This window comes from Denticeps clupeoides, chromosome 3 (assembly GCF_900700375.1).
Source record: "Denticeps clupeoides chromosome 3, fDenClu1.1, whole genome shotgun sequence".
Classification (NCBI taxonomy): domain Eukaryota; kingdom Metazoa; phylum Chordata; class Actinopteri; order Clupeiformes; family Denticipitidae; genus Denticeps; species Denticeps clupeoides.
Window position 1 is genome coordinate 6,783,578 of NC_041709.1, and position 12,529 is coordinate 6,796,106.

At 39.5% G+C, this 12,529-nt stretch overlaps 1 protein-coding gene across 2 annotated transcripts in view; it reads right to left on the bottom strand.

Moving 5' to 3' along the window:
• Positions 1-4,503: 4,503 nt before the first annotated feature.
• The window catches only part of pam (peptidylglycine alpha-amidating monooxygenase), a 35,073-nt gene continuing 27,047 nt past the window's right edge, over positions 4,504-12,529 (bottom strand). For both annotated transcript variants that reach the window (XM_028971696.1, XM_028971695.1), the window contains 11 exons: positions 11,642-11,771; positions 10,218-10,334; positions 10,061-10,133; positions 9,770-9,974; positions 9,044-9,247; positions 8,635-8,747; positions 7,175-7,274; positions 6,497-6,550; positions 5,935-6,219; positions 5,685-5,744; positions 4,504-5,048 (listed from right to left, as the gene is read on the bottom strand). In XM_028971696.1, coding sequence (XP_028827529.1) covers positions 4,867-5,048; positions 5,685-5,744; positions 5,935-6,219; positions 6,497-6,550; positions 7,175-7,274; positions 8,635-8,747; positions 9,044-9,247; positions 9,770-9,974; positions 10,061-10,133; positions 10,218-10,334; positions 11,642-11,771 — 1,523 coding nt within the window. In that variant the 3' untranslated portion in view covers positions 4,504-4,866. The remainder of the gene's footprint in view (positions 5,049-5,684; positions 5,745-5,934; positions 6,220-6,496; positions 6,551-7,174; positions 7,275-8,634; positions 8,748-9,043; positions 9,248-9,769; positions 9,975-10,060; positions 10,134-10,217; positions 10,335-11,641; positions 11,772-12,529) is intronic.

Here is a 12,529-nt window from a genome sequence, read left to right on the forward strand (position 1 = left end):
CAAACTCTTCAATTAACCTTCTGAGTACGTTTCAGCATTAGGATCAGTGTGCGCTCTGTAGTTCACTATCGAGCAGAAGGGTGAGTTCATCCTAACATTCTCCAGCGATGATCTTTTCCTTCTGAAACCTAATGAATGTGGTCTTTAAAATGTTGCCAGTGTCGAGCATATATGACAGAAGGCTCTGTGCCGGCAATAGGGCTTGATGTTTTCAACAGTGTTTCAAGCCTCCCTGCAGACCACCTGCTATTACGAAACCTACCCAGTTCCTATTCTCTTCACACAGCTCCTTCAAAGGGCAGCATTTCTTTTTTTTTTTATCTGGACCTTTTTTCAAATAAAACTGTAGCCATTTGATCACGGATCGATTAAACGTCTCGCAGTAAGGAGTGCTGTGGTCAGCTGGTTTTACACGTCTCCAGTGTGTGCACAGTTGGCGGAGTTGTTGTGCGTTCAGACACTGACAGCAGCCCCGTCTGTGTACGCAGCGACCAGCTTTGTTGTCGAGACAATTCCTAATGGCCTGTGCGGTTTGGTCACCTCATGCACCACCGAAGAAACGTCAGCTCAGCGGCTCTGTGACATCTGGTAAGCTCCCTGTCAGAATCTGCCAAGGTGTCACTTACTGCCATTCATTTCAAGTGCAGAAACCAACTGGTAATCTGGAGAAATGACATCCAGGTGATCCAGTCTGCACAACAGCGGGATAAACAGATCCCAGTCAGAAATCCTTAGTGGAATGTGGAGATGGACGGAAGAGGTCCTAATGGAAGTATTGTTCCATCTAGGTTGGTGCATCTATTAAGGTGACGCAATGAAATTTGTCCTCTGCTTTTAACCATCACCCTTGGTGAGCAGTGGGCAGCCATGACAGGCGCCCGGGGAGCAGCGTGTGGGGACGGTGCTTTGCTCAGCGGCACCTTGGCAGATTGGTATTCGAACCGGCAACCTTCTGATTACGTGTCTTAACTGCTAGGCCATCACTGCCACCAAAAAAGCTGCTAACGGCCTCTCCTCCCTTCAAAGAGAGCTCGAACTCTCAGCCAATATAGGATGAAAAGAAGAGCTGAACGATAAATGTTTTTTCCAAGATTCAGATAATGGGGAATGTATAATAAAAAGTAATCAGAATTGTGTTTATTGGCCAATTCATTTTAATTGTATAAATATAAGTATTAGAGGTGGGCATATATTAATTTTCTTAATCGAGATTAATCTCACTGTAATCTTGGAATTAATCTAGATTAATCTAGAGTAAGCAAAATTAATCTACATTAATCTATATTTTAGATGAATCTAGATTAATCTAGATTAAAATGGCTCATTTGAATTCTGCCGAAGGCATCAGAATATGTGTGCTACCCAAATAATGACTAAAAGTAAGTCTTTGAGAACGGGTTTCTCAAGCCAGGTGGCGCATCTCCTGTTTCCAAAATGCATCACAAACTGCTTGAGAAAGCTGTTCTACTATGATAATTGGTGATGAAAATAAATTATGTTCAATAAGATGTACTTGTGTTTACCAACTGTTTATTCAGTTAAATAGCTGCATCCATGTTACCACGTCACGTTTGATGTGGTAATTTCACAGTTTGAAGACTCGTTCTCGCCCCCTACAGTGCAAATATACATCCGCGCTAAAATATCAAGGTGAAAGTCATCATAGTGTAGCGGTTCTTCTTCTGCGTTGTGTAACTTTTTGATTTCGTTTCTTGAACCGCAAATGATGAGCTGACACCCAAGAGATTTTCTGTGCAAAGTGTATTCTCTACAAAAAGCAAGGTCGCGTCTTTCTGCACCTCTCTCAACAATATACAGTATTAAAAGAACATAAAAAATATTCACAAAATAACACACATGCAAAATATGTACATAAATTAAAATGAAAGAAATAACTTTTTGCGCACAAACCCCACGCACCTCACAGCTCCCGCCATGTGTCCAAGAGACCTGAACCGGGTCTCAAAAACAAAATAAAAGTCTTTAAAAAATAAGAAAATAAAAGACACAGTAAAGAAGAAATATACTTATAAATCTAGTGTAACCATTTAACTCCGGCACAATAGCTTGCGTAGTATAGACCCAGCTCCCAACCCAACTTTGTGAATATATTAATATTTTTTTTTATCGCCGATAAGAGTCTCACGTTAACGCAGCACGTTAATGCCGATAACGGCCCACCACTAATAAGTATATACAGGCCATCCAGATAGTATTCACAGTCCATCACTTTTTCCAAATTTTTTTATGTTACAGTGTTATTTCAAAATGTATTGATTTTTTTTCCGAATTCTACACACAACACCCCATAATGACAACGTGAAAAAAAGTTTACTTGAGGTTTTGGCAAATTTATTAATAATAAAAAACCGAGAAAGCACATGTACATAAGTATTCACAGCCTTTGCTCAATGTTGATGCACCTTTGGCAGCAATTGCAGCCTCAAGTCATTTTTTATTATGATGCCACAAGCTTGGCACACCTAACCTTGGCCAGTTTCACCCATTCCTCTTTGCAGCACCTCTTAACCTCTATGAGGTTGAACAGGAAGCGTTCGTGCACAGACATTTTAACCTTCATTTGAACCTTCAAAGCAGCAGAACCTTCATTGAACCTTCAAAGCAGCAGAAAATTTTCCTTCCCCAGATTAGTGCTGCGAGGCCATTCTATAGACCATTCCTTTGACTTCATGCTTGGTTTATGCTCTGACATGGACTGTAAACTGTGGGACTGTACACAGACTGGTGTGTGTCTTTCCAAATCATGTCCAATACACAGGTCGACTCCAATTAAGCTGCAGAAACATCTCAAGGATGATCAGGGTGAAACAGGAGGCACCTTTTAATTACAATAAATATTACAACAGAACATACCATATAATCTAAATTTTATAAGATAAATCAATTTTTTATTAAATATTTAACATAAATATACATGTATATAAAAATAAATGAATGGAATTTGCAGCTCAGGTCCAAATGAGGGATTAATAATAGACATCTGCCACGGACTGACTCCGGAGGGGGTACTTGTGCTTGTGTTCCCTATTATCCTCATTGTAAGCGGCTATTCTAGCCTGTTTAAATGTTTGCCTTTTGTGCTTTTTCCTCGTTGGGCCCTTAACATGTCTGTCTTGTATTGCTCCTGTTATCTGTAATAATCTGTAATAATGACGTCCAAATGTGTCCATCTGTTCACACTGACGCCATGACAACATGGTCAATTTCTGTCTGCACTCACAAGATATGCACACGTGTGGTTTGATTTATTGTAAATTAGTGCATTAATTTAAAATGTTATATTAAAGTTACTCAGGGGTCTTAAATTACTTTTTAGCAAGATTCATATCCATTGCTGAATATGGTGCTTTATGTGTTCATATTTATATGTAACACACTATTAAAATTTGCATTAAAGTGACATATTTGGCTAAGCAAATACTGACACGCCCCCAAAACGCTTGCCTTAAAATGCATAGCTGGTGCAAGAATAAGTAGCACCCACGGGTATATATATTCCGACCTTTCTGAAGTGGTCATTTCCACTTAATTTACCACTGGGTAACTTGCCCCTTCAGGGCAAGTTGGTGTCTTCGTCCAGGCTTCGTCAGTAGAAATGCATAGTTTCAGTAAAACTGTATAAAAATGGAATAAAATCCCTGTTTCACATCACACAAATATTTTTTTACTTGGAATATGCTTTTGTACTTATATTATGAGCTATTTGAAAAATGCAAAAATCTGCGGTTCTGATCTATTCTTCAGTCTTACGGTGTTTTTTAATCACAGTTCTTTCTAGGAAAGCCAAAAAATATCACAAAAGTGTGATGCTTTGCAGACACTTTATTACACAAATAACATTGTTACTGAAAATATTATTCTTGCGATAAAACCTCAGTATTTCACAACAAACATCTGACACATCTTATACATCTGCTTGGAAAATGTTGTAAATACAGCTTTAGATACATAATAGTAATCAACCATTTTAGCCTTTTACTGAATGCATACAACATAATCAAAATACAGGTTACATTAGCAGCGCTTCTTTTTCTGTGGCACAAATGTAATAATATAGTGGCTATTAAAAGCATTTCTCCATCTTGCACATTTTTCCACATTTTAATATATTACTGATTTTGGCCATTTAAAGTAGTTATAAATAAACAAATGCATGATTTTAGGAGTTAGACAATTATTGAGAGAAGCAATACTATTAAAACCTTTTGATGTACTGTTCACTAAATATGGCACAATTTGTATTGGTCTCCTTAGCGAGCACTTTGAACTGCTGAATTAGTAAGGTTTCGCTTTAACAGACTTTACAGCTCTAATCCTGTTAAGTCCCATGTAAATATAAATTAATTTCCCCCACAATATAATAAAATGTCAAAATGGGAGAACACATTTCATAGTCACTCTAGGTGCTGCAAAAGGCAAAAATTACACAATTAAAAAGGCACAAATGTACAGATATAAGTCAAATTTCAGGAGCAATTACCGGATAACTTAAAAATGCTATCTGGTTAATCAGTTACTTGGAAGTAGTAAATAATAATAATAATCATTATGTAATCATAACTATTATAATCATAATCATTTTATTTAAACAATTAAAATAAACTCTAATAATCTCTTTATGTTTCCTTTCTATCCCATTTAAAATAATCTATATTTTTTTATTCCAGAGATGGTCCCCATATAAATTAAAGTGGCAGTTAAAATGTTTCTAGTGAGGAGAAATGTACACAAATAAATAAGTGTTGGCAGCCAATACGAACAAGTACATATATGATTAAAGTACATCCTGACGGCACTGAACAGGAGGGTCATTCGGGTGTCTTCGGGTGGGACAGCAGTCGGCCACTAGGATGTAGAAGATACGGGAGGTGGCGGTGCAGAGTACTCCTCGTTTTCTGAGTCAGTGGCATCTTCGTCATCTTTCTCTTGATCACTGCCCTCTGTGCTCAGCCTGTCAAAGCCTTGCCTGGTGTAGCCTTTGTGGGTGGCAAAGAAGTTGCCCAAGTTTAAGCTTCCAGCAGCTTTGCCTATATTTGAGTCAAATGAGAAGCATTGTCTTATTATTATTATTACTCTTCTTTATTCATATTTTTATTTTCACAGTATTGGTATGTATATGGTTATATTTAACTGAATTGTTATATGCACATGACTTTGAATGTGACAAATACACCAGTTGAATTTTGATACTTTCCAATAAGAATTAAGATTTTAAATTACGTGTGAGAATGAGATGAAGGATTAGATGAAGACATGCGTGGTGGTAATGCAACATATAGTGAAGGAACATTCTGAAACAACCCTCAAATAAACTGATGAGTACTGAAGTCACACTAACAGACAAGGGGTCAGATGTCAGGGATTGGTGGCCCCAAGGAATGCAGGGTGGGTGTCAGTCTTGAATAGTCTGAATAGTAATGGTATGGACCACCCTGTCATTACTATTTAGACTATTCAAACTGTCCAGATGACATCTACCAAGACATCATTGTGACACTATGGTCAAGAGTAACATCTTGTAATTTAAGGCTAAGATACATACACATTTAATGCAAAATATTTTGAGAAATGCAATATTAATAGAAAACATATCAATTTAGGCCTGATATGCATTCAGTCTAGGCTCTTGTTTTGCATATAGTTTCAGGTAAAGCAGCACATACCTCTCAGCTTCCCCAAAATGCCACCAGATGAGTTTGGCTCCAGCTTTACCTCACAGCCATCTAATGGAAGAATAAAAACGCAACATATGTGAACAAGCACTACACTACATTTTTAATAATATATAGTCAATACATTGTTTATTATACTTTTGTTATCTGTAACCTTTAAATTGAGGATTTTACCATTAATATTATTACATTAAAAATGATAATCTCAAAGTCGCCACCAGGGGGCGCCCACACCCCATACCTCCATACATACGGCTCTTCCTCCAGCGAATGAAGACTCCCACAACCAGAACCACCACCAGCGGGATGAGCAGCAGTGTAGTGATGATGGCAGGGGACACACCCTGGCCAGTCTGTCTCACTACACTCTTCTCCTTTGGCTTCTCCCCAGTTTGAACCTGCTGCTGCTCATGGTGATCAGGTGATTTCTGGGCAGGTCCAGGTGTCTTCTGAGCTGTCGCCACAGCCCCCTGCGCTGGGAACTTGATCAGGGGCTTCAGGTGGGCCTGCACAAATGTCTCTGTCTCTGAGGTGAGGGACAGAGGGGGAATGTAAACATCACAGCAAAAGAGAAAGGACAACAGTGAACGTTTAATAAAAGCACGAACTAATAAAATCTGCAGCTTTCTTTAGAAGTCCATAGCATGTGTAAGATACAGCATAAAATTACACAAGAAGGAACCATAAACAGAAAAATTGTGACAGTAATATTTTGCAGTTTCAACAGAGTGAACTGAAACCTGCATCTTAGACGCAATGGCTGTCCGACTAGTTGTTTTATAAAAACATTACATATAAATTACCTTGAATTTCTTGAACTTCAATTCCACCCTTCTTAACAGACCGGTGTTCAGCTTCTTTAGAATGAAAACAAAAGGAAAAGACTAGATTTACTGACCATCTAAAGTACTTATGCAACCCACAGCCAATTTAAATGCATAGGATGCCTTATCTGAGGTCTGATTTTGTAAAAGGAGCACTTGATTGTCTGGCAGACCTTCTGTCTTGCTGAATGCTGAAAACATTGAAATGGTGGCCGCCATAAAAAAACGGACTGATGCAGCAGAGACACTGAGAGCCTACATGGGGTTTTCTGAGATCTTATGTGACATATGAAGGATGTCACATAAAAGAAGTGTCAAACAGAGAGTGTTTGAAATAAGTCACAGCAAAACTGAACCTGTATCTCATGTTACAGGATTAAGCACACCATTTATGGCATTTGATGTTTTTTTTAACCCTGGACCTGAGGTTTATGATGCTATATGAGGTCAATGTGTATAAATGCGCTGACTGCAGAACAGAAATAGGAATCAATTAAATGGATGACCGCTCACAGATTCATCAAATTCCTATAAAAGTGCAAAATGTGTCCAATTTTAAGAATAAACATGTCATTTCGTAAAATTCTTTGTAGTCTAATGGTAGCGAAATATGCAGTAATCACAGTGTGTTTGTTACTTAATTCTTTAGGAACTCACTTCCTGAGGGGACAAACTTTATCACAGAGTTTGTGTCGGCATCTCCAACGAAGACAGTGCCATCTCTGGAGACCACAATGTCGTGTGGCATTCTGAATTCCTTCACAAAGGAAAAGAGAAAAGAGCTATTAATTTCAGCTCCATCATCAGTGGCATTCAGGCACTTTCACTGGGTTCAAAAAACAGTTCCGGTTACATGATCTTTCAACCACGAAGCTTTCAGATAAATGTACATTTCACTCATGCAGATTACTAGTCTCTCAACATGAATCCCATAACAGACTTTCAGTTGAGACTAGGGGTGTTGAAATTAATCGTATAATCGATGCATTGCGATGCTTGGTCAGTTCGCGCTCACCTGACACCACAGACATCTGAACCAGGCTTTTTTTTTGCATCAGGCCCGGGGAAGACAACTAACTCTGCATATAGCATAGTGCATACAGCTGTTACAAGGTGAGCACGGACTGAATGCCGACAGCTTTTCTGCTCATTGTAGCAAATTAAAGCATCCACAAAGGTGTATGAGACCTTAACTCTTGTATTTGATGTGACCATGTAGAAAATGTATGGGATGTATCGTGATGCATCGATATCGAGGCATTGATAATCGGAATTGAAACTAATCGAATCATGAGACCAGTGAAGCTTCACGCCTAGTTGGGACACACTAAAATAAATCAGTCACATCATTCATTTATGTCCATGAAAATGAAATGGCCAGGGGGCATCTGATTATGGGGTTAGCTGCTAAATCTTAGACAACTTCAGGAGTCCTTCAATCAGCATGAGTCAATCCTTTTAAGTAGCATCAGTAAAGCCAGCCAAAGAAACAAAGCCTTCTAGCTGGCAGAGAAATCAATCTCAGGCCTCAAAGGTCTGATCTATATCACTGTTATAAACTTGGCATAGAAGTTTGCAGGGGTAAGTTTTCGTGCTAGAGATGTTTTAAGAGGAAGGAACAAAATGCAATATCCAATATATATTCTATAACATGTGAATGTAACAAGTGTATCATTCGTGAGTGTTAAAATAAATAATCATGGATAGAAATTAGTTGAGTGCCTTGGAGTAAATTGTATTAAAACATTAGGATGGGCATGATTAATTAACTAGGCAGGACAGACATGTGTTATTATGAATGTTGTGTTGTAATACTGAATAAAGTAGCCTCCATTTCATGGTTACATGGTAATTTCATGGTCAACAACATTAAAACCCTTAAATAACAGCTGAATTTCTGCATGTTATGTCTGAAAACTCTCAGCATGACACCACTGAATGCTGCATCGGTTGGTGGAAGAAGAGGGTCACAGTGGAACTCAAGGACGATGCCATTTGCGTCTATACATCTATACAGTCTCAAAGTTTCTGTCTGGCTGATTAATTTACCAGGAAAAGTTGAACCTGAATGTCTGCACCTTCATAAGAGAAATAATAAAGGGAAGAAAGCCACCAACCTGGCTTTCTGGGCTGAACGTATCCAATATCTCCTTGGTTGAATAGTTGACCACAAAGCCTTGGAGTGGTACAGACAGGCCCGATCGGCCATTCACTGCGTACATCAGGCCGCCTGAGAGAATCCAATAAGATTGGTAAGAGGCAGTCCGGAGGCATTAAAATGGATTCAGACATAAACCACAGGTCCACTCATTATGCTTTAGAGCTAATTAATGTAAAAATTTCTGTTTTTCTGAAGAAACATCTACAGAATCTCTACCCTGCAACAAGTATGCATCAGTGTCCTGAAGCTCTTTCCTGAAGACCAAAATCTTTCATAAATGTAATAGGGCGCCTCACTGTCCATTCTTTATGCATGATAGGAAGCACAAAGCTCAGCAATGAATGTGTGCTTTGCACAGCACTCACCATGCACAGGGGCATAGGACACGGCAAACACCTTCCCCCCAAACTCGTCCTTCTTGATCTCCTTTGTGAAGTCTCCCGACTCAGCCAGAAAGCACTGAATGCGGCCGTTCTCCCGATCTGCCACACACAGCTCGCGCTTGTCTGGCAGGAACACCAGACTGTGTGGGACGCTGAACGGGATTCGCTTTCTCCGGTCTGAACCTCCTTCAGTGGGGGGAAAAAGTGGAACATAAAAGGAACAATGGATATATTTCGACAAAGAATACCAAAAAAATCATATAATGCCTACCTCCAAATAATTTAATTTTTTTCCATTTTCATTTTCAAATAACAAAAGCCTTAGAATGAGTGCTGAAGGATTCTTTTCTTTAAATATTTGGACAAAAAGGCAATAAGAACTGGTACTAGAACAATGGTAAGTACTCTAACAGTGCATTACATCCATTCCCTATCAAAAATGACTATTTGACTGGCCCAACAGACAATTCTCAAACACAGAAAATACTGTAATAATTTGCTTCAAGTATTATAATTTTTGGCTTTCCATTATATTTTAGGCCCTGCTGCTATATAAAGATAGATTTAATTAGGTGAATTATTAATGCTGTAACTGAGAGCAGCTGATTAGAGCTGCACACAAAGGATCTTGCTTTTATCCTTAAGATTACAAAAAAAAGGCACGAAACATTCCAGGTGTTGGTGCCAAGTGAAAACTGCATGCTATACCTGCTCCCCACTCTGTAATGAATTTTCCCTCAGGTGAAAACACGATGATTCGAGAGTTGCAGTAACCGTCAGACACAAAGACATTCCCAGTGACAGGATCCACAGCAACATCCGTGGGCTTGCAGAAATGATTTCGGTCATTTCCTGGTTCAAATGCCTCACCGAGTACCACCACTGGCCTGTCCTTATTCCCTAATTTGAAAACCTGGATCGGGGGAGGGGGACTTTAGATGGGTGTACCCACAAAATGAATGCCACATGTATGTCAAACAAGATGAAGAACAAGATTACCTGATGAAGAGCTACATCAGTGACCCAGTAATTATCATCTTTGTCTGTTGAAATACCATGAGGCAAGTAAAACCTGTAAATAAAACAATTACGATGTTTATACTCTTATTTCTACAAGAAGAAGAGAAATAGAATGTAGAAAAGTGCTAAAATATACATGTTTCTCCCTGAGGCCTTGAGCACACTGCCTTTGTTTGGGTCGACCACTAAGATGGTTGACTGCTGAATGGGACCGAAGGAACGCTGTTGATATCTGCCCTGGATGTCAAAGGAGCTGAACAAGGCCAAAAATGAGAAAACAAAGAACAGTCTGATTAAACAGAGGTAAGACACAATTTTAGTTTTTTTACAAATAAAACAATAATTTATTCTGAGTTTACCTCAAAGCTTGCCAGACAATACAATAAAAACTAGGACCCACTGAACCTTCCAACACACTGAAAAAATAAGAGGAACGGAACCCAAAGGGCATGGCAAGCTAATCAAAAGAGCAAGTGATCCTGGAAACGCATCTCCGCTCACAGCGATGTGAGAATGGATGTTCGGATGAACAGACTGCACCAGGAGGTGTTAATATTTTGCCTCGGTATACAAGATACTGACCGGTTGAGTGAAGCAGAGAGCCGCGCCTGCGGTAATAAATGTGGCTCTCCACATGGAAGCATGACTTGCTGTGATCAGCACAATTTTCAGAGCTGGGTGAAGGTGATGCTATATTGTACTTGCTTTAGGCAACATAGGATTTGACGGATAAAAGCAGTTTCCTTGAGAGGGAAGGCACATTTTTTATTTTTACACCACGCCACTTTGAGCTTTATCATTCCGCCTGGGAGAAACACAGTGTTGCAATGAGAGAATTGGTCAAGTTTAATCCAGTATTCAAATCAACAACTTCCTTACTTATTTACAAAGTGATTTCTATTAGTATACCGAAAAAAGAAAACACTGGCTAAATAAAAAAAAGAAATCTTTTAACCTGTCACACCGAATATTTTAGCATGGACATACTGTAAATATCCCAGGTAACAGCAGATTAATTTACATTTTGTCAATGCTAATATTAGGTGTTTTTAAGTTTTTCACTGTAGTAGTGGATGGTGGGAGGTTGGCTTTACTGGATCTTCACTGAGAAGACACATTCCTGAGATACAGCCAAATTTACACTAATACAAGCACCTTGAGAGCCCAGATGATTTACATGCCAGTCGGGCACATTTCTGGCCTACTGACACAGAGGTTGCTGCAGGAACACCAACACATTTAATGATGTTGATGCAAATACTGTTCTGGCCAAGTACTAACAACTTTAAAAAGCCCATCAGCAAGAAATGTATCCCTTGCAGATAACATGGTACAAATCCTCGGAATATGTTTGAGCCAGAGCCAAGGAGAATATATTTCTCTTCACCATCTGTGAATCTGGGATCCGGAGCCACAGACTATTAGCAGACAGACGGTGATGAAAATCCTCAGTTATGGTGAAACAGACTCAATCTTTTGATTGAAAACCAGCAGACTTGCGAGACAGAGAGGGTAATGGTCGAGAATTGAAACGGAAAAAACATGTAATACTGTACTTACTTCAGTCCCCATCTGTGGTCCCCCCGGTGGAAGATAATCAGGTTGCCATCAGAGTCCAGCGCCAAGCCGGACACTTGACCCAACTGTAGCGGCACCTCGGGCCAATCAGCCACCTCTCCCAGATGAACTCCTACACAGACAGACAGCTGATGGTTTTAGCTGGACTCCCGTAGCACAGAGAGCCTTCAAACAGGTGAGTGTTGCAGAGCTTATGGGAAAATGGCATATGGTGAGTCATTAACAAGCAATGTTGAAGCGTAACATGAAAAAACCCTGGCAACCCATCCATGAGAAGCAGCCATGATTTCCGTGGTCTGCCTCATTTCTCGCTGTAATGGGATGTTGGCAATCTGATTTGTCCAATTAACTCGACACTAAGTCTTGACGTTATTTGCTGTGTGCATCTGGGTTAGGCTCATGGCTGACATCTGCACTCTTTTCACGCCTGAGTAGGGGGCTGGGAACTCTGAGGCGTCACCCTCAAATGAAGATTTCTGTTGGCTACATATTACTAAAAACCCACTGAGGCATCCAGATAAAATCTATAAATGCTCCGTCGTTCATTTGAACTGCTCCACTCATCATTTTTTACTGCTTAGCTTAGCTGTGCAGTCAGATTTGAAAACTCCAAGGAATCGCAAGGCTGGTTAAAACCCCTACATTAAGAGAACAGTGTTCCATTAATGTTACAAAAGCATCGACACACCAGCCCAGTGGCTTAAAATGGGTTTAATGTAGCGGAAATTGTGAGAGCTCTGCTCCATGTTGTAAATAAAATGTGATAAATCGAAATAAGAAAAAAAAACGTTTGTGTACTTTATACTGAATTCCAGACAAGTAATCAAAGTTATTCAACTGAGGACATCAGCCTGAAGGCATTTTTATTGG